This window comes from Perissodus microlepis, chromosome 10 (genome assembly GCF_051167445.1).
Source record: "Perissodus microlepis isolate ML-2025 ecotype Zambia chromosome 10, ASM5116744v1, whole genome shotgun sequence".
NCBI lineage: Eukaryota > Metazoa > Chordata > Actinopteri > Cichliformes > Cichlidae > Perissodus > Perissodus microlepis.
The window spans coordinates 18,139,594-18,162,213 of record NC_140470.1 but is presented as its reverse complement, the minus strand read 5'-3'; the positions used below and the strand labels follow the sequence as shown (position 1 = coordinate 18,162,213).

The 22,620-nt window shown below is 38.1% G+C and overlaps 3 protein-coding genes across 3 annotated transcripts; all 3 read right to left on the bottom strand.

Annotated features, from left to right (window-relative positions):
• Positions 1-1,643: 1,643 nt before the first annotated feature.
• Positions 1,644-4,567, bottom strand: LOC146379240 (olfactory receptor 8G17-like). The gene is made up of 2 exons (XM_084941091.1): positions 4,482-4,567; positions 1,644-2,556 (listed from the first exon to the last, which is right to left on the bottom strand). The coding sequence occupies exon 2, from the start codon at positions 2,520-2,522 to the stop codon at positions 1,644-1,646; it is 879 nt and encodes a 292-aa protein (XP_084797217.1). The 5' UTR covers positions 2,523-2,556; positions 4,482-4,567.
• A 15,142-nt stretch (positions 4,568-19,709) lies between these two features.
• On the bottom strand, positions 19,710-20,530 carry LOC146379239 (olfactory receptor 5K4-like). The gene is given in 3 exon segments (XM_084941090.1): positions 19,710-19,760; positions 19,762-20,295; positions 20,504-20,530. Coding segments are annotated over 3 exon segments (612 nt in total).
• A 931-nt stretch (positions 20,531-21,461) lies between these two features.
• Positions 21,462-22,442, bottom strand: LOC146379238 (olfactory receptor 1-like). The gene has a single exon (XM_084941263.1). It carries the CDS (start codon positions 22,440-22,442, stop codon positions 21,462-21,464), a length of 981 nt encoding a protein of 326 aa, XP_084797389.1.
• Between the last annotated feature and the right edge of the window lie 178 nt (positions 22,443-22,620).

The window sequence follows — 22,620 nt, the reverse complement described above, 5'->3', positions numbered from 1 at the left end:
ATTCACACCTACGCATCCAAACTGCAAATGAACCGCGCATGAGCGAAGCCGCTGCTCCCGCACTGACTGTAACGCAGTCAGTTCTTCTTTTACTGTTATGCTGTTTTGTGGATTACAAGGTTTAAAACTACTTATAAACACACACACACACACACACACACACAAAGTAACTCCACCAGAGTGCCTATTTGTCACTTTTGCCGGTCGAAGCCCGGATAAAGGAGCAGGGTTGGAATTGTGACATTAAAAAACAATAATTGCTAAAAGAAATTTAATTTGTAGTTCTAAATAAATTCTAAATGCATTTAGGACGTTTTTTGCTCACTTTATGTCTCTTCCACGATGTTATTTCTCTCTCCAACAGCGTAGGTTACAATTACATTAGCATGATCAATTATGCAAATTAGGTGATGACGTCATTTAGCGACTTCTAGCGACTTTTAGGACAGCCAATAGTGATTTTCCTTACTGAGGAGTTGGCAACACTGCACGGAAAGAAGAAACATGAAAACATGGCAGAGTCTACACTAGAGCTGAAGAGGATGAACAGCATTTTCCTCACATACAAAGAATGCTTCGCTCTGATGCGACCTGAGTGCTCAAACTGTGCGTCCATAACATGAAGCTTATCATACAAAATCTGTCCCTCGCTCTCCCTCTCTGTCTTTTACTCACACAGACACACACACACCATCCTCTTTGCTAAATTATTAATGAAAAACATTGACCAGGCAGCTGTGATTGAGCAGCAATGTCCATCCAACTCTTTTCGTGGTTGTTGTAGTCATGATAATTTTGTGAGGCCACATTGAAAAGCCTTGGATACGGAAGCGTAGAGCTGCCACCCAGGCAAAAGAAAAATAGAGCTATATCACGTTATAACATGAAAAGTATATTGTTCTAACAATATACTTTTCATGTTTGTACAATATACTATCATGTTAGTACAATATACCTTTCACATTTGAACAATATAATATCACGTTATTACAATATACATAATTATCACGTTCGTACAATATAAATATTATATTGTTCAAATGTGAAAGGTATATTGCACGAAAATGAAAAGTAAATCTTTCATCTCTATCCCTTGACTCAGCCCTTTAAAAGGTAAATTAATACAGTGATGCAATATAAGTGCCCCCCTCACATAATCATGATTAAAAACTGTTGCACCTTTGCCGATAGAGCAATTGTTCCAAACATTTTTATTTAGATGAAAACATTTTCAATTTAATTATTATAATTATGGTTGCAAACTTACTTAACATTTTTATTTTACAAACACTGGAATCAATACTTCACTTCAAGTAAATATAGAAAATATTTTTTCTTTCATTTGCTTTGCATTTCAATTTACAATAATAATAAATAATAAAAACATAAGCAGATAATCTGAAAATCAGAAAATTTTTGAGAAAAAGCTAAATTTGATGCTTTTTCTCAAACCAAAAGACAGTTCAGTCAGAACTGCAATTTGTGTCATGCATAATTTCATATTTTAATTCTACTTCTCAACACTCTTAACAACAGTCCACAACATATTATGAAACACTTGGCTTTACTGGTATAATTTATGGCTATTGCACTGTATTACAAATGAGTAAGTTAATTTCAATATGTTATTCTATAACACTCCTCTACGATTTAATACAGCAGTGATTACAAGGTCTTGTTTTTGCTTTCATGCGATTGAGATAAGTTCTTCTGCAAAGCTTCTTAACTGCATTCATCACTTCTTCTGTCTTCAAAGCATATACAATAGGATCGAGCAAAGCTGGTATTGTGTGTGTCAATACAGAATTTATCATTCTGGCATTAGGATCAATGTAGGAGGCCATTGCAGCTATGTTAGTGATTCCAATTGGCAAGAAGAAAATGACCACAAGGATCAGGTGAGAAGTACAAGTTTTTAATGCTCTGAGTCGCTCCTCTCTTGACGTAGTCCTGCTCAGTGCTATGAAAATACAGACATATGTGGCTATTATGAATATAAGAGGAATGATGATAAGTATAGCAACAAGTGCAGATGCCATGTTGTAATTTAAAGTTGTATCATTACAAGCCAGACGAGAAACTGGTCCGTGATCACAGAAAAAGCTGTTAACCACCAAAGATCTACAGAATGAGAGACGATTAACAAGCCCAACCATGGTTGCTATTACACTCACTAAAAAAATCCATACAAACAGCAGAATTGCAGCAACTGATGTTTCTGTCACAATACTATGATACCTTAAAGGGAAACAAATGGCTATAAGTCTGTCATATGCCATAGTGACAAGTGTCCATGACTGCACACTTGCAAAGAAAATAACAAAGAACATATAACTTAAACAGGCGTCATAGAGGATGTATCTCCTGTCAAACAGAAACGTATCTAAGACTTTTGGGATGAGAGCTGTGCTTCCACACAAATCTGTCAAAGCCATGTTGAACACAATCATGTATTTAGGAGTATGAAGAGTCTTCACCAGTGAAATAAGTGAGAGAAGAAAAGCATTACCCAAAACAGTCATGATGTAGACAAAACACAGGAAGGCATAGAAATACCTAATATGAGGGATGTTGGAAAACCCACTGAGATAAAATTTTGCAGGGCGAACAAATGTAGTATTAAAGATGGTAGTGGTTTTAGCTTCTGCTCCCATTGCAAATATTTGTTTCCCTAAACATAATAACAGTAGAATAGAATAAAGCATAATGAGTTACTTGATTGTTGCTGTGTAAAAAAACTAAATTCACCCGCAAAGACAGAGGATTGCACAAGTGGGTTATACTGTGAAAGATGTGCCGCTTATATATTACCTCTATCACTGTGTGACAGTTGGAAATTCAGGTAGGTGTGCCTCTTTCTATCAGAGTTTATATCATCAATATGATGGCGTAACTGTTTAAGAGCACTGAATCATTAATGAAAAATGCTTAAAACAGCACTGGAAGCAGTAAAAAGTTTTAAGTGTCTTAAACTAAATTGTGTCTGAGTTTGTTTAAACAAGCAAAATTTGAATTGAAGCCACTAAGAGATTTTAATGCTCTTTGTTTGTGTGTGGAAGGCTGATGGGGACACTCAAGTTTGTAAATGCAATAATTCGTACCATAGGTGCATCTACTAAAATCTAAGATGAGTTTGAATCTCAGTGACCTTGACCTCAAAGTCAAGGTCATGTAATGACCCCATGATGTTTCAATGTCTGAGGCAGGCCACAATGAGTGATTTGGTCTTTCAGATTGTGTTGATCTATTTGGATGATCTATTCGTGTTTTCAACAATATTCCAGGATCACCTTGTGAGAGTCTCTTCTCAAGGTTAAGGTTGAAAAATGCCATTTCCTCCGGCTCAAATTCAAGTTTCTCGGTCATGAAGTGTTGGCTCAGGGGATAAGCACTGATCCTGACAAGATAAGCGCTGTGGCAAAATGGCCCATCCCCAGTACTGTGATAGAGCCAAGTTTTTTGGAATTTTGCAGTTAGTATAAGAGATTTATTGAGGGCTTTTTCCAAACTGCAGGGCCACTCCATGATGTAGTGAATGTCTGCATTAAGAAGACCAGTCATGGCAGGGCTAAACAGCTTTTTGCTTCAGCCTGGATGTCACAGTGCTTACAAGCTTTTGAATTACTTAAGGAAAAGTTGACTAGTGCCCCTGTTCTAGGCTATGCTTCGTTCTCCAGAGGCCTGGTAATGAACTAATCATTTGATTCAGGTGTGTTGACCCAGGGTGATATCTAAAACCTGCAGGACACCAGCCCTTGAGGCCTGGAGTTGCCCGAACCTGGTGTACACAGTAGTGCCTCTAGAAGGAGGGCCAGTGAAAAGAGTGCACAGATCTAACTTGAGGCCATGTGTCGGGTCTAGCCAAGGCTACATGACTAAGAAGTCAGTTCTGCAAATGAGCACCAAGAGTCTGACACTGAGTTTGAGCACCCAGTGTTTGGATGGAGGAGATCCGGTACCAAGTGGAGCGGTCAGCGGCTCAGGAACCTGAAAATTTGGTTCCAATGGTCGACGATTCTGGAAATCATTTGGAAAATGGAACTGAAAATATGGTGGAGGGTGAGGATCTACTAAGGCAAGAGAGCAGCAACAACTCTCATAACCTTGCCAGGAAGCCAGGAAGCATTGGATTCTCCAGTGAGGAATCAGTGACAAAACCTGTTCCAGCTCCTAGGAAAAGGAAAAAAGGAAGGTCCATCCACAACTGCCACACGCAGGAGTAGGAGAGAAACAGCAGGGATACACACTCCTTCATAGGGATGGGTATCGAAAACCGGTTCTTGTTGAGAACAGAAACAGAAAAGTATCTAAGACTTTTGGGATGAGAGCTGTGCTCCCACACAAATCTGTCAAAGCCATGTTGAACACAATCATGTATTTAGGAGTATGAAGAGTCTTCACCAGCCAAAAACCTGAGAGAAGAAAGCCATTACCCAAAACAGTCATGATGTAGACAAAACACAGGAAAGACATAGAAACACTTAACATGAGGGATGTTGGAAAATCCACTGAGATAAAATATTGCAGGGCGAACAAATGTGGAATTAGACTTAGGGTTATTTTCACTGCTGGCTGACTTTTGGCATGATAAGACGTATGCCATCCAGATATGGGCCATGCATGGCATAGATGGCACTGTCTATGTGATGGCATGCCATATCTGGCCTTGATTGTGGTTTGGGTTATGTGGCCCAGGCTCATAGAAAACAGGTCTAGCCCGGATCTGGCATCAAGCTGGCACTTCTGACTGACTGGTGTCATGGCAGGATCATGCCAACCAGATGTGGGCCAGGTCTGGCAATGATGGCACTATTTATGTTCCTATTTTTCTATTTTAGTTAGAAGACCCAAATGCCATGTTGCAATACTTTACTGCTATGGTAGCCAACGTTTCAAATGCAGGTTTGACAAGTTTGTGAGTGTACACTTTATCCAAAACCTACTTTATCCAAAACCTAGTGACGGTTTACTCATCTTTGCCAGCGGGTGGCTATGGCTCCGGAGGTAGAGCAGGTCACTTCCTGATCAGAAGGTTAGTGGTTCGATCCCTGGCTCCTCCAGTCTACATGTCAAGAGTGTGAATGTGTATGAATGTAGTTAGCAAGCACTCATTTAGAGAAAGCGTGTGTTTGCGAGAATGTGGCATGTTGTATAGAGCACTTTGAGTAATCCGGGAGACTAGAAAAGTACTATATACGATTCAGTCCATTCACTGTCTGAACAGAGTTTTCAGGTTACTTTTGCACTGTTTTTCATGTTCTGGCACATGTTGTTATTACATGGCTTGATTAAGGTACACATTAGGCTGACATCTGGGGCCAGAGCTGAAACTGTTCTGGGCACAGGGCCAGCAGTGTGTCTACAACTTGCCCGTGGCTGCACACAACTTAGACATGGCCCACATACCGCAAAGAATGAAGGCCCTTTGGTGGTCCAGATCAGGTTTGCCAGAGGTATTCCACACATGGGCCAGCACAGGACCACCAGTATGTCTGCAACTGGCTTTGTGCTGGCCCATGTGTGGGCCACATCTGGCAAACCAGATCTGGGCCACCAAAGGGCCGTCATTCTTTGCGGTATGTGGGCCATGTGTAAGCACGTTGTGCGGCCAGATCAGGGCCATACCAATTTTGCTATGTGGATTAGCCCTCTCTTCGATTCAGAGATGGTCTTTCCTTTTTCACTTAAATGGTCTCCTTGACTCCCCGCTCAAACCAGCATTCCTCCATGTCCCTGGATGTGTACGTCCTCATCACTAAAAGAGTGGCCACAGGCCTGTAGGTGTGAATAGACTGCGGATTCCTGGCTAGACGAGTTAGCTCTCCTCTGTTGTGCCATCCACTTAACCAGAGGTTATCTGGTTTCCCTGATCTATAAAGCATAGCAATCGTCCTGGCACTTAACAACGTACACTATATTACTCTGTTTGTGTCGGGGGACCCGATCCTTGGGGTGGACCAATTTTTGGTGCAGCATGCTTTGGGGTTTAAAAGCCACAGCTGAGACTAAAGAAGTCACTTGGATGAGTGATGAAACGTTTCTCCCACTGAAAATGCCATGTCCAGATGACCAGATTTCTTCTTTACATTCTGAGATTCCAACTTTACTAAAAGCATGTTACAAAAACATGTTCACATTTCTTTACCTCAAAATGTTTCTGTTTAACCTATCAGTTTGTATGCATAGAATATGGCACTAAAAAAGCAAATACTGTTGCAGTTTCAAAATTTTAGTATTAAACTGTTCTCTTAGTATTGGTTGTGGTGACATCCCCAAACTGCTCAGTATTTGGTTTCCTTCGATCATATCAGACATTTCTGCTGGATCCTATTCAGCTTTAACACTATAGACCAAAATAACCTTCTTAGTTTGGTCCATGTGGCCCTCAGGGGGTTGGGAAGCGTATCTGTAACCAGAAGGTCGCCGGTTCGATCCCCGGGCTCTCTGTCTTGGTCGTTGTGTCCTTGGGCAAGACACTTTACCCTATCGCCTGCTGGTGTTGGCCAGAGGGGCCGATGGCGCGATATGGCAGCCTCGCTTCTGTTAGTCTGCCCCAGGCCAGCTGTGGCTACAACCGTAGCTTGTCTCCACCAGTGTGTGAATGCAAGAGTGAATGAATAGTGGCATTGTAAAGCGCTTTGGGTGCCTTGAAAAGTGCTATATAAATCCAATCCATTATTATTATTATTCTCATATATCTCCCCTGTTAAATATAAAAACAATAAACTTGAATTGAATTTGAATGTTTAATTCTAGCTTTCATGATCTTAATAACAGTTTTTCTTCTTCTGTACTTGCTTATACTCAGTTAATTTCAGTTTGTATGCATTAGGAATGAAAATGGTGAAAACGGTGCAGTGGTTTACAGCTTTTGAGAACTAGGGATATGGACAATACTTTTATTATATCATGTAAGGACATGAGTATATTGATAAAAAGTGCTAACTGCTTTCAAGACAGAAACAATTGCATCATGATTCTAACGCGACTTCAACTCTATTCAAGCATCTGCACAGACCCCAACGAAGCTAGCCAAAAAAACAGAATGATGTTTAAAGTTGAACGCATGCTTACCCTAGCCCATCAGTCAATCCATCAGCTTCAACAGGTAACAAAGGCAGCGATGAACAGCCAGGGTTGCAGCATTCTACCCTTCATTTCTCCACTTCTCCTCAAAGAGGAAGGGTTAGAAGCCACAACACAGTGACCCCTGTGGGAAACTATGGCCCTTTCTCAATATGCGTACTTGTGCGTACTTGCGTTCTCGTGTACTCGTGATACGTCATCAGTCGGAGACCAAGTACTGTTCCAATCCGAAGTACGCATCAAGCCGAGAACGCAAAAAATTCCCGGATGTGTTCTCGCGCCGCCCATTTTATCGAGCATGCATTGGTGGTGACTTGTGTGGACTTGGTACAGCTAAATATCCCAGAATGCATTTCGCAAGACCTCTGTGAAAATGGCCGAGGAGAAGACGCATAATTGTAAGTTAAATACTACTATTGTTGTAATATGCAGTGCATTTTCAATGCATTTTTATGTGAGAATATAGTTATTTAAACTTCGAATATTTAGTCAATTTAACAGCACAGAACCTAATTAAAAATTTCCTATGCTGTTTTCGGAGGGGCCTTGCCCGCCAAATAGCGAGCACAAGAGGTTTGGCATTTTGTTTTGAAATTTCCGCTATCTCTAAAGGCTCTGATTTAAATCACTTTGGCAATTTTAATAGCCAGTCGTTCACACAAATCTTGTACTATCCTGTATAATGTTTAAAAACCTTAAGTTATTTTTACGTTTGTATCAACAGTAAGTTTTAATAAAGCACCTGATTGTTTTGCTGTCATTTTCCCCTACTTTTATTTGCTTGGATTGTTAATATATTAATGCAATATTTGATATTTGATATTTTAATCAAGGGACAAGTGCGGAAACACAGGCTCTCATTGAGTGGCGGGCGGAAAATGAGAGCCTTTTTACAGGAAAGAGAAATTCCTGCAAGACTGGATGGGAGTAAGTACTGACTGCTTTTGCTGCTCCCTGTTTTCTAGGGAAGGATTAGAGGAGCACATCTTATGATAACTAGCTATCGAAGTGACAGTGCAACATTCTTTTCCCTCAGGGACTTTGTTAGCTCTTCAGGCCTGGCCATAACAGCTAAGCAAGCACAAAAGAAATGGAACAATCTGAAGGCCAAATACAAGGTAATGTACCTGTTCCTATCTGATTTCTTAGACAGGTTTAAAAAAAAACCTGTTTACCATTCCTGAAATGTAAGGCCCTGTTTTTTGTTTTTGTTTTTTGTTTGTTTTTGGTAATTAAATGTACTTTGCCATTTAATAATAGAGTAATTGTATCTGTGACAATATAGCAATTAATACATATTTTCAGGAGCTTAGGGACCCACCCACAGGCAAGGGAGTAGAGGAAGGTAGCCCGACTGCCGCCACCTGGCAGTGGTACAAAATGATGGATGCTGTGCTCCAGGGGCAGCACTCAATAAGTCCACCCCTGGTAGTTGCAGCAAACCTCACATCCACTGCAGGTGGTGCAGTCAGCACTCCAGCCTCGTCCCCTTCTACCGAAGTGTCGAGGAAGAGCCAGAGGAAGAGGCCCAGGGACAGCCAGGCTGTACTTCTGTTTCTAAAAGACCAGGCGGAAAGAGAGGAAGAGAGAGAGACAGGCGCTGACTAGGGAGGAAGAGAGGGAGAGGGCAGCTACTGTAAGGGCAGACCGATATCTATCACTGTTTGAAAAACTTGTCGAAAAATTTTAAATAAAGCAATTTAAATCTCAATAATGAAGTGAGGTTTCTGCTGCATGTGCAACAGAGAATCTCTTTAGTCAAAGTAAAACATCATTTAAACAAGTGTAACAGTTACAATAACTTTTAACATTGAATTCAACCTATACAACCGTGAGCGCACAAGCAAATATACAAAAACGAACACTAATGTACACTATTTACAAGCTGAACAAATAAAGATGTATTTTAACTAATTAACTTAACTAACTAACACTAATTTGGAAAAAAAAATATGATTTGAATTTACTTTTTTTTTTAACCAACAGTTTAAAATAGGCTTTTTCTTTTGGCCTTAGCTATGGGCAGAAATCTGTGCCATCAGAAACTGAATTTGAATAAGTTAAATTTGAATTTGAATTGCTCAGATTGAATCTGAATTGTAACTTGAATAAATGCTTTTGAAAACTGAATTTGAATTAGTCTAATTTGAAATTGAATTTATGGTTTGAAAATGATCATCACTAAATTGAAATTGAATTTTATATTTTGAAAATGAATTGATTTGCTTTGAAACTGCATTTTATCCTTTAAAAATTCAGCTCTCGAATAATTTCAGTTTCACTTCTCACCATTCAGTTTCAGTTCTACAATTCAATTTCAGTTCCAAAATTCAGTTTTTTGGAACTTACATCCGGTTCCGGTTCAAGCGCAGATTAATAGAACTACGTTTTACTAGCGGACCGAAAGTGTTACTGACGGGAATCTACAGCGTCGTGAGCTGAATTAAGACTTCAGAAGTCATTCGTCATGTTGAATGACCAGCGGATAAACTCTCAGGTTGGTAATAAATGTGTTACATGTATAAGAACAAGCGTCATGTTAACAAATGATACCCGTAAGGTAACTTTTATGCTTATTGTAGCTGCTAGCTAAAAACGCTAATTTAGCGTAGTTTGCCCTGAATTCAGCTTTGACAAACAAATATGATCGACTGTTTCTAGTAGAATTCCAAAGTTGTCATCTTGTACCCTCTCAGAGTACCCCCTCTGTATGCTTGCAGAGACCCCTACAGTAGGGAAACATGCAAAACGGTGTCCAAACCTCTGTATTTTAGCTTTATTTATGTCTTGCACAGCATCCCAACTCTTTAGCTAACTTAATAACTTTAGCTAAAGTGAATAGTTAGTGTAATTCATTAGTGCAGCATTACTGGATCACCTCTGTTTGAAGTGATATAATATGATATACAACTATCACTGTGTTTAACTACCATAATAATTCTTAGGGTACTGAGTGCATGCTTAATTAGATTTTTTATTTTTTTTTTAAAACATACTGCTCCATTAATATGTTTGACAGGCTGAAGTTGTCGGGTCACCTCCTAAATCGACCATCTTTCACAGGTGTTTTGTGCCAGAAATGGAGTGTCCACTGAAGACTGAAGATACTGAATCTCTACGCCTTGCCATTGATCCCTCTTGTGCCTTCATCTAGACAAGAGACAAACTTAACCACTCTCATATGCTCTGTACCTACATCACCTTCCCTGACAGTCGTAGCTTGGCTCATCTGAGGGTGAAATTATAAGAATGTGTTATTTTGCAAAGTGCTCTCCAGGGTTCCTAAATAAAATATGGCATTGAAGTCATTTCTTTTGAATTAATCCCTTCTTCTGAAATATGAGAACCTCTCCTGGTTTTAATGGCACTTTGGATTTCCTTACTTTCTGTTCCACTTCTAAACCCAAATAGATGCTGACAAGCTGCCACAGTAACATGGAAGAGGGAAAGAAGTTGGAAAGGACTACTACAAATAAACCTAATGCCTAACAATGTAAAATAAGAACAATAATAATAATAATAAAGATAAAAGATGAAGTAACAAGTTTTTAGTTTATTCCAAATGATCATCCAGATGTCTGTGACATGTGATGACAAACACCATAATGGAAGGCCTTAGTCATCACATGCTTAAACTCATATTTTTGCATATGCTGAACAGGCAGTCAGACATGCTGTAACTGTGGGGTAGAAAACAGCATGAACACCATACGGCAGGGGTCTCAAACTCCAGTCCTCGAGGGCATGGAAAAGTTGCATGACACTGGCCCTTGAGGACTGGAGTTTGAGACCCCTGTCATATGGAATATGACAGGTGTGGTTGAACTGCATGAAGACAGAAGTTTCTCTTCTCTTCTGACAGGACAGGAATGTGGCCTTGTCCTGTGAGCCACTGTAAGGATGTACTTAGAGTAGAACTGGACTGTCACTGGCCTCAGGCTCTTCACCCTTTTCAAAGACAAAGCAGTCATTTAGATAAAATATTAGATATTGTTTACCTGTAAATGCACAAAGTAAATTTAGAAATGTAATTATTGTCAAGAGTGAACAAGCACTGATAGTGTAATCTACAGCTGTGGCCAAACGTTTAGAGAATGAGAAGTGTTGTTTGCTTATTTACAAAGTTTGCTGTTTCAGTGATAGTTGTATATCATATTATATCACTTCAAACAGAGGTGAGCCAGTAATGCTGCACTAATGAATTACACTAACTATTCACTTTAGCTAAAGTTATTAAGTTAGCTAAAGAGTTGGGATGCTGTGCAAGACATAAATAAAGCTAAAATACAGAGGTTTGGACACCGTTTTGCATGTTTCCCTACTGTAGGGGTCTCTGCAGGCATACAGAGGGGGTACTCTGAGAGGGTCCAAGATGACAACTTTGGAATTCTACTAGAAACAGTCGATCATATTTGTTTGTCAAAGCTGAATTCAGGGCAAACTACGCTAAATTAGCGTTTTTAGCTAGCAGCTGCAATAAGCATAAAAGTTACCTTACGGCTATCATTTGTTAACATGACGCTTGTTCTTATACATGTAATACATTTATTACATGTTTACTTAAATTTGTGATTAAAACACAATATGAACTTCGATGGCTTTCTTAAGTGTGTATTTCTGACCATTTGCATGACATACAAATGTCCTGTTTGTGTTGTTAAGTTACTTGACAATTCACTTGTCTTTGGAGAGTAAAGCTTGTTTCAGTACTCCACAGTGATATCTTTGTTAAACTGTATAGTTTATCAAGGCACGTCTCTCCCTCATCTTCATCCTGGCTCTTCTCTCCCGGATCCGTCTTCTCAGTTGCGCTGTTTCGGTTTCAGTCTGAAGGTACAGAATGCCGGCAGCAACTGCGACAACCACCTGATCCATTTTCCTTTTTTCTCTTTTCCTTTCCTTATCTTTTTACTGACCAGATCAACCACTGATACCACAAACTATTCCCGCGATTATTTCCCGCCGGTGGCTCTTTATATAGGCGCACATCTTGCTATAGTGCAGGTAAAGTAGTTAAAAATATTTTTCATGTATTATTTTTTCAATGAAAACACACAGAGTAATGTTTATATGTAATTTTATTTCATTCTTTATTGATAGTGGAGCAGCCGATCCAGCCTGGTGATGTTAGCCTGACCTGTGACATCATCAAGTACGCTGGTGTTCCAATTGTACAAATCGCGAGTCCGTGCTCGCGTTCTCGGCGAGTTCGTACTCCCGTGCGTTCTCGGCGAGTACGTACTCGCGTACTTGAGAACTGAGAAAGGGCCTATGTCTTGGGGACAAGCACCCCAATACAGGAAGTGTATATTAGCTCTCTGTTTAAACATCTCTCGTAATCTCCAGCAGGCAATTCAGAGTTCAGATGGAGCTGATGGGTGAGGGAACTTGCCCAGTTCTAACTACCTCTGTCTCCCAGGTGTCTACCTTGTTGCCTGTACTACTAAAAGCTGGGAGCCTTAGCAGCCTTGCTGCTGGGCCTGGTACCTATAAGCTATTGTAGCTGAGATATAATATACTGAGTGTGAACATTCTCAAAACTGTATTGTATATAGTTTATTTTTTTTGTTGTGTAAATTTAATTTTTGTAAAACTAAGGTTCCACATGTCACTGTTGAAGTGGGGCATGTGTGGGGGTTCCCAGCCAGAGCTGCATGGACTCCACACTGGTAAGGCACACTTTCTGTAGCTCCTCTCCCTGTACTAAATTATACGTTTAAATTTGGTGTATTTTTCTTTACTAAGTATTAGTTCTTATGGCTAAAGGCCCCCAAAGTGTTTTTGATTACTTTGAACGAGGAAAATAGTAATTGGAACTAGCTTTTATCTGTTACACCATCCGTTTATGTGTTCCTCACTTGTGCTAAACAGGGATGAGGAGAGGCCTGCTGTTGCTGTGTGACACTGATTTTGCTGAACCACTTTGTCTTTTAGGTATGTGTAAATGTACAGGTTTTGTTTTATGTGTATAATGAGTTTTAATGATCTGATTCTGCACATTGAATAGTATTTTCAGCCAAGTTACATTTGTTTGAATATTTTGTAACTGATCCATCTTAGTGGGGATTTAAATATTACAAGTTATTATTAGTGGCTTATTTTTGACTACACCTTGCTTCATATTTGTCTCTGTTTTACCCCACTATTACATTTGATTTTAAAGTGGCTGTTAAAGTTGATTTTAAAGTGGTTGTAGAGAAACCACACCATTGTTTTGATAGTTTGTATTTTCTTTTACATATTGTGGGCCAGAGCTGCATGGACTCCACACTGGGATGAGGAGAGGCCTGCTGTTGCTGTGTGACACAACGCATTCAACCGTTTGAAATCTGGTACACTATACCTGTTACTGCAGATCCCCTCTAGATAGGTGCACTTGGAATATAATTGCATACAGTTTAGTGGCCTGAACAGTAGGCCCCAGGGGTCTGTTAGTTTTAAAGGGCTAGAGTAACCTGTAAGAGCTATTCACACTAATACTGATTAATACTTAGATTTTAACCTTTATTGAATATTCCAATAAACACTCTGGAAACATAGAAAACAATGAAACACTACCTCAAAGATCCAGTACCATGACAGTAATACTATGTACTGCTACTTTCAGAACCTTTAGCATTTAGCACTTAGTTCCTCCTATGCCAATCGGGCAGCTAACGAGCGGTGACGGCTTCCGCTTCGTTCCAGGCAATGTCGACGGATCTCAGATCATCCATAAATGATCGACGCCATGTGATCTTTGGTCGGCCTTGCTTTCGCTTGCCAGTGCGTGGGAGCCATGTAATGGCGATCTTGGCCGGGCGATAAGGGAGTAGACTTAAAATATGGCAGTACAATGGTACTTTCAGTACCATTGATATTTATTTAGACTGTTTTTCTCCAATTGAGTTAATTTCAGTAATCACTTTCTTCAAACCATCAATGCGTCTTTTAGACTCCATTCCTACAAGACTCATCAAGGGAGTCCTTCTGTGATGGACCGAGCAGTGAAGGAAACTTAGGCACAGGTTAAAGTCCAAAAAAAAAGATTTTTTTATTTAACCCAAAAAACATAATTGGTTAAATCATGCAAAAAGAATCAAAATCTTGGGCCCATAAAAGAGGTCAAAATAACAAAACTCTACTCAAAGTTGACAACACAACTGATAACTCAAACAAACTGACCTAACTTAATGAGACAAAGGGGAAACTTAAATAGTGGCTGATCAGCCCACAAAAACAGGAGAAGGGGTAAAACACACAAAACCTAACTAAGCCAAACATAATGAACTCCAATTCCCCCCCATGGTCCTGAGTTATGGCATGAACCAATTTGTAGTCTTCCTTTAAAGCTCGCTCCGCCCCTTTTCCACCTCTTGGCTCCTTAATCAAGGGACTGGAACAGCTGCAACTAAGGTAACTCAGAAAACAAAAAATTAATCATACATAACAGTGTAAACTAAAATGTGCGCACTTATTTTAGAATGCAGTGTTATGTGGATATGTGAATTAACTCTAAACCAAAACCAGTTATTTATTGTCCTGTAAATAAATTCCTATATTTAAAGAAAGAAATGTGAATGCAATGTTACTTATAAGCCTCTACACTAACATGGTGGGTATTACCACTGTGTGGCTGTAAGTGCAGCCATCACACCTTCCATTAATTAATGTTTCAAACTTAAATATGATCAACCTATCTCTAATAATCGGCTATGTAGCACAGGCCTTTAAGCTGGCAATAGTTAAACCCTTAAAAAAGCCATCACTTGACACAGCTGTCTGAGGTAATTATAGGCCAATTTCAGCCCATCCTTTTATCTTAAAAATCTTTTTGATGAAAAAATTGTAAAACAGCTAACTGATCATCTACAGAGGAAAGGATCATTTGAAAAATTTCAGTCAGGTTTTAGAGCTCTGCACTGTACGGAAACAGTTTTAGTGAAGGTTACAAATGATCTTCTCATGAACTCTGACAGTGGATGCATCTAGGTGCTTGTCCTGAGTACAGCATTCAATACCGTTGACCACAATATTTTACTAAAGAGATGAGAACATGCCATAGGTATTAAGGGTATTGCACTGCAGTGGTTGAAATCATATCTGTCTAATAGGCTCCAATTTGTTCATGTAAATGGAGAGGCCTCTTCACTAGTGATGTGTCGGTGGTGAACAAAACGCCTCACGGTTCACACTGCAGGTCTTAATGCTCAATTCCGATTTTTTGATCAAATCTGATTTTTTTTTGTCTGCTTGTTCACACTACAAATAAAATGTGACAGCAAACGCGCTCTAGTGTGAACTCTCAAAGCGGCCCGTATGTGCAAAAGAAGACGTCACTCACAACGCGCTCTGTTTAGACCCAGAACAAACAGTATTGTTTGACTGATGGTCCTTAATATAAAGACTTGTTTCGGACTTTACGTTTCCAAATTTTGCTTTAAGTTATAAAGTTATTTTGTTATTTACAAATGGCCTAATAATTATCCTTATTGCTGTTTTAGAGAGGAGCGGTGCTTCAAAGGATAGTTGCAGATTTCTGTCAGAATCTGCAGATTATACAGTATAAATAAAATGTTCACGTTTCTCCAACGTTGTCTTCCCAACAGTTTCACTAACATCTACACCGGATGGCCAGGAAGCGTTCGCGATGTCTTCTCGGGCGCTTCTCCGGCGCTGATAATTGGCATGTGTCTTGTGTCAGTGACGTAAAAGACAGATTTAATGTGACATGACCGTTCAAACAGCAGTCACTTTCTAAAACATCAGATATGTATCGGATTCAGTACCACATATGAAAGTGACCCAGATCAGATTTGAAAATATCGGTTTTGTGCCGTTCACACTGTCATACCATGATCGGATATGGGTCGCATAGGGTCAAAAAAGTCAGATTTGATGCGCTTTACGAACGTAGCTTAACAGTCGGCTCTTTGAAGTGAACGAAGAGAGAGCCGTGGGTTTTTTTTTTCGTTCTCTCACCCTCTCTCTCTCTCCCACTTCACGCAGCACGTGACCCTTGTGTTTGTGCTGAGCTGAGGGGGGAGGGGCGGTAGTTACACTCCCAATAGCACAGGAACAGAGCAGAAGAGAGAAAGAAAGAGAGCCAGAGGCAGCAACAAGAGACAACATCATCACATTAGAAAGGTATAGTAATCATCCACAACTATTTTCAGTTGCGGATGATAAAGGATTCAGAAAAGTTTATTCATGCAGTGAATCCTGTGTATGCAATTTCAAGCAGGAAAACACTCTCCCAAAAAAATCATCCCAGGCCTATATGACAGAGAACGTGCATTTTCTTTTTGTTTTGCATATTTTAATTTATATTTCATTGTGTTCTGGTTTGCAGTGTTTTGTGTTGTTTCACTTTAAATTTGTTTAAAAGGACAAAGCTGAACATTTAGATAGTTAAAAGTTGAAATGTAAATAGTTGCTTTTTGTATTTTATAATTTATTTTTTACATTTTTGTGGAGTAACCGGTCGGAGCGGCACGCTCCGTTTTGCATAACTATTTTTAAATCCCTGTACAACACATAAGCTAGCGCAATAAAAAATTTTTCATATGAAACCGGAGGAGTTGTATTTACATTTTATGCCATCAGGATGTCCTAAGTCCCAGTTTCCTTCCACATATGGCCTTGCAAAAATTTCGGAAAAAGCATTTGCAGCAACAAAAACATAATATTCCAGAAACAGGCTTTGCCGATCTGATCAGCTGCTCATAACACTTCCACGTTGGAATAGATGTCAGCATGAACTCTCGCTTGTCCACCATTACCTGCCCGAAACCGGAAGTGATGTCATTTTCATGGAAAATATAGTTTTTCACCTTCGGGGCCTTATAAGCTTATACTGATGTTTTTTAAAGTAATGTTTGACTTTATGCTTTTCTGTATAGTTTCGGGGATGCTTAGAACTCAAATTGCACAGCTGGAAATAGTTTATTTTGATGCACATGCTGTTTTCTTTGCAAATTTGCATTAGAATATTTATTTTCAGTTTTCCTGCAGTATATAAAAATTGGTGTATCTCAAAAATACAACTATGAAGACACTCAAAATAAATTTCCTGTGGTGGGAAACTATTTTGTGCAACTTTTTTGTATTTATAGTTTTGAGGGATAAACCTCTTAAATTTCTCTAACTAGAAATACATGTAGAAAAAAAAAAAAACTAAAACAATTTTCAATTTTTTTGTAGTTTATTGCACTTTTTTGCAATTTATGTAGTTACTATAGACTTAATGCTTACATATTATTAAAATTTGGGATATAACAGTTGTATTGATGTATAGCAACTTAAAATGCTCCCAAAAATGGCACTACAGCATGTAAAAATATAAAGATAAGCTCTGGCGGACTTGGCTCTATGATAATACAAAAGCCCTGAGTCACAGACTCAGGACCATGACATCCTTGGATGATAAAAGGCAGTCCTTGTTGTCTCCTTTGCATGAGACTCAAAGGAGAGTCTTAAAGGGATAAATAAAAGCATATTTATATATAAATATATATAAATAAAAAACATGGTTTTTTTTTTACATTAGTAATTCATTTTGTGCATAATTTTATATTTTTGTTGATAATAAATTAATTAAAGCAGACCTTCCCAAAGTGTGGGATCGCAGAGCCATTGCAGGGGGGGGCGCGGCATGAAAAGGGAAAAAACAAAACAACGTTTGGACACCGCTAGCACGGGGCGCCCACACAAACGCAAAGCAGGAGATGAAGTATCGCTGAATACGTTTCCAAACCAACTTCATTCTAAGCCAAAGACTAGAAAATATGGTGAAGCATGTCTTCCCTTTGGTTTCACCTGCACAAGTGCCAAGATAGGTCTCCTCAGCAGAATTGGTTTTCCCTGCGTCGAGAGCACGCGCTGGGCTCTTCAAATCACGGACAAACAGTATCCCACATTCTTGATTTTTAGTTCACAAACACTTCTTGTAATAAATAACTACTCCTGACATTTTGGAGATATTAGCTCTTTATACAGTAAAGTTACAGCGGGATACAAATAATATCAGGCTGATCCTGCCACGATTTGTTCCCCCTGTCTAAATCATGGACAAACAGTATCCCACAGTTGTTTATGTTTTTAAACTCATTTTGCACAGAGAGGCATTTTTTGAAAAATGTATTGATAGCAATGTTGAATATTATTACACAGGTAAAAAAACAACTACATGTAAAATAATCACACCATGACACCTCTGCCTTTCTAAATAGAGGGACAGTAACTGCGTGTGTATGTAAGCGTGTAAAACCTGAAGATAGAGGCAAAATACTGTTAATCTGACTATCTGCCATTCTGCAATTCATCTCCTGTAAACAATAACGTGGCGCACAGCGTGACGTGGAAAAAGGCACATACCTTTAACGTTGCGTGACGAACTCTGTATTCCTCGTCCACACATAAACCCAAAGAAGGAGTTTTAAAAAATCTCTGTTTACGGTGATTCCAAACGCCGTTTATTTTAGTTTATTTTCTTACTACCTACAGATTACTTGTATTTGCTTAATTGTTTACTAAACAATAGCATACTTTTTTTTCAGTCTTTTTTCAGTCACTTAGATGTCACTTAGATGAGTGATGAAAAATTTCTTAAATTAAACATTTTCTAAAACAGTGGACAAATGCTGAAATAGTGTTCACTCAGAACACAAGAAAATGAAGTTACCAAACATCCTTTCTTTGAGAAAATGCAGTACTGCTGCATGGTACTGCACTGTGGAAACACAAAGACAAAACTTAAGTAATCAAGAAATAAAAAACAATATCTTTTTCTGAAAAGGCAGAGGAATCAAGATACACTCACACATGATTTATATGTAGAGAAGAAAGAACTCTCTCATGTAAACAACATGTATTAAAAAAGTTTCACAATAGGACTACACCTGTTAAAAGAACCTGTTAAACAACAACCCATGGTGATGTATGGTGACTCATATGTGTAAGGACATTCTTGTAAAGGAAATTCTTTACATGGTTTTATTTCTTGCTGAAATGAAAGTGAATACATGGTGCCAGCCATGCAACTTCTTGGTTAGCAAAACATACTGACATGCACAAGTTTAGAAAGATTTTCACAACTGAATGTCTTTTAAAAAAGAGAATCGGGACCTAAGTTTTTATTCATTAAATATATTAATATTTTCTCATGTAACCATTAAATTAGACTGTAATAAATGTACTGTAGTAAAAGCATCACTACAATTTTTTTTTTATAACTGATTGGGGATTAATTGTAATAAAAAAAACACTTTCAGTTTAATTTTGTAAAAATTTGTTTTCAGACATTTTGTGAAAAGCAGCTCAGTTTGCACACATTTATTTTCTTTTTGAGGGCCTAAGATGAGAGGAATGCATGTGTGTGCATGACGAAAACATAAAGTACATACACACGTAATTTGTTTTGTTTTGTTTAAATTATGTGTTAAGCTTGTAAAATAATTTATCTAAAATATACTATTATTTTATATGATATTCAACATTTTATGTAAACATGATATACAGTAATGAACACATAACACATTATTATTATTTCTAAATATTATAGCACATATATTGAGCAGGTCAATAGTTGTAGTTTATTTGCTAAAAGAAAGTCTACTGTAATAGTCTAAGTAGAGGCATATGATTCACCATTTTGTGACTGTATTGCTAACATTATTTCTTTTACAAAGCTTTTTTTATTGCATTTTTCACTACTTCTCTCTTTAAAGCATATACAATAGGATTGAGCAAAGGTGGTATGGTGTGTGTCAATGTGTAATTTATCATTCTAGCATTAGGATCAATGTAGAAGGCCATTGCAACTATGTTAGTAATTCCAACTGGCAAGAAGAAAATGACCACAAGGATCAGGTGAGAAGTACAAGTTTTTAACGCTCTGACTCGTTCCTCTCTTGAAGTAGTCCTCCTCAGTGCTATGGGAATACAGATATATGTGACTACTATGAATGCTAGGGGAATGATGAGAATTATAATGACTAGGGAAAACGCTAACTTGAAATTTAAAGATGTATCATTACAAGCTAGATGATAAACTGGTCAATGATCACAATAAAAGCTGTTTATTACTAAAGATCTACAGAATGAAAGACGATTAAGAAGCCCAACCATGGTTGCAATTGCACTCACCAAAAAAATCCATACAAACAGCAGAATAACAGCAATTGATGTTTCAGTAACAATACTATGATACCTTAAAGGGAGACAAATTGACTTTTATTATATCAAGATAGCACAAGAGTGTGATGATCAAAATGGTGACCGCTTCCGGGACAAAAACAACTGTATTATGATGCTAAAACAACTTCTACTCTATTCAAGAATCTGCACAGACAGCAACTTAATGCAAAGCTAGCTAAGAAAGCAGAATGTTGACCCCAGCACATCATTCAGTCCAACACCGTCAACGGGTAACAAAGACAGTGATGAGCAGCCCGGGTTGCAGCATTCTACCCTTTATTTCTCAATTTGATGTTAGATGTTAGAAGCCATGGCACAGGGAAGAGAGGCCACAAGAGAGGCCACAAGTGCTACTTATGCAAAATAATTTATCGCACAGGCAGTTTTTTTTCATCACATGCACAGTACAGCCCTGTGTATGCTGCTCTAACACTGTCCACAAACGTAACAGGGCTGGCTGCTTTAAACTTAATTTGTGATTCAAAATGAACCAAGAAGTAGAAATAGAAAAAGGAATATTTTGGATTGGCATAATTACATAATTATACATCAATATATGGGCATCTTTATATTAATATAACTAGATATATTATCTATAGATAGTGTATATATGTGCATATACAAGAACAAATACATTTGATGAAATATGATAAGCACTCGCTTCCTCTTACTTCTTTTCAAATAGGAAATGGTTCATATTTTCTTAGTGGAATTTATTGCCTGAGGTCTGAATGATAAGTTTTGTTCATTGTGTTTATATGATGGCTTTCTTTCAGATTTTACATATGTCATATAGAAGAACCCATAGTCATATATTCATATGTTTAGGGACATTGTTGCTAAACCAATTATTTTTTTACTTCCTGATCAAATAAAGGTGAATACACAGTTCCAACTGTCCTCCTGGTTTTTATATTTAAATATATAACTTAAAAAAAATCAGGTACATAAATTCAACTTTCATTCATTCATTGCTTTTTTAAAACTTTTTTTCAAGGGTTGTGGGTGTTAAAATTATTTTCCATACAATATACAGTATTCAAAACATTTTGTGTAAACATGATATACAGTGAAGAACATAACATAATACACTATTTCTAAATGTAATATTATAGCACAAATAGCTAGAACTTGTTTTTTTTTTTTTTTAAGTATACTGTAATAGTCCCAAATGGGTCAATATAATAGAAACATTTGGTTCACCATTTTGTGACTGGACTGCTAATATTATTTATTTTCCAAAGCTTCTTGACTGCATTCATTACTTCTTCTGTCTTTAAAGCATATACAATAGGATTGATCAAAGCTGGTATGGTGTGTGTCAAAGTTGAGTTTATAATTCTGGCATTAGGATGAAAGTAGGAGGTCCTTACAGCAATGTTTGTACCTAGAAATGGTAGGAACAAAATAGCAACAAGGATCAGATGAGAAGTACAAGTTTTCAGTGCTTTAAGTCGTTCCTCTCCTGATGCAATTTTGCTCAGCGCTATGGAAATGCAAACATAAGTGCAGGCTATGAATATTAGCGGAATAAAGGCTCCTATACTGACAACAACCTGTGCCATAATGATATTTAAAGATGGATCATTACATGCCAGACGATATATTGGTCCATGATCACAGAAAAAGCTGTTAACCACAACAGAGTCACAGAAGGAAAGACGATTAATAAGCCCAACAACTAATGTTGTTAGACTCAACATAACAAGCCATATAAACAGCAACATTGATGTAATAGATGTTTTAGTCACAATGCTATGATACCTTAAAGGGAAACAAATTGCTATAAGTCTGTCATATGCCATCGTGACAAGTGTCCATGACTGCACACCTCCAAAAAACAAAACAAAGAACATATAACTTAAACAGGCATCATAAACAATGTATCTCCTGTCAAACAGAAATGTATCTAATAGTTTTGGGATGAGAGCTGTGCTCCCACACAAATCTGCCAAAGCCATGTTGAACACAATCATGTATTTAGGAGTATGAAGAGTCTTCACCAGCCAAATAACTGAGAGAAGAAAACCATTACCCAAAACAGTCATGATGTAGACAAAACACAGGAAAACATAGAAATATTTAACATGAGGGATGTTGGAAAATCCACTGAGATAAAATATTGCAGGGCGAACAAATGTGGAATTAGACTTAGTAGTGGCTTTTTCTTCTGAGTCCATTACAAATAGGTTTCCTTAGTCATAAAAATCACAGATAAAAGCATATAACACAAAGTGAAGCATCTGATCCAAAGTTGCTGTAATGAAATTTTGCCCAAACTACATAAGCAGTGCACTAAAGTGAGGCGTCTCATGACCAACCTGGTATTTGTATTTTACCTCTAAGACTGTGATGCAG

Excerpts from the sequence above, each read along its gene's own strand:
- LOC146379240 (XM_084941091.1), bottom strand. The coding sequence starts at position 2,522 with ATGACTGTTTTGGGTAATGCTTTTCTTCTCTCACTTATTTCACTGGTG.
- LOC146379238 (XM_084941263.1), bottom strand. The coding sequence starts at position 22,442 with ATGGACTCAGAAGAAAAAGCCACTACTAAGTCTAATTCCACATTTGTT.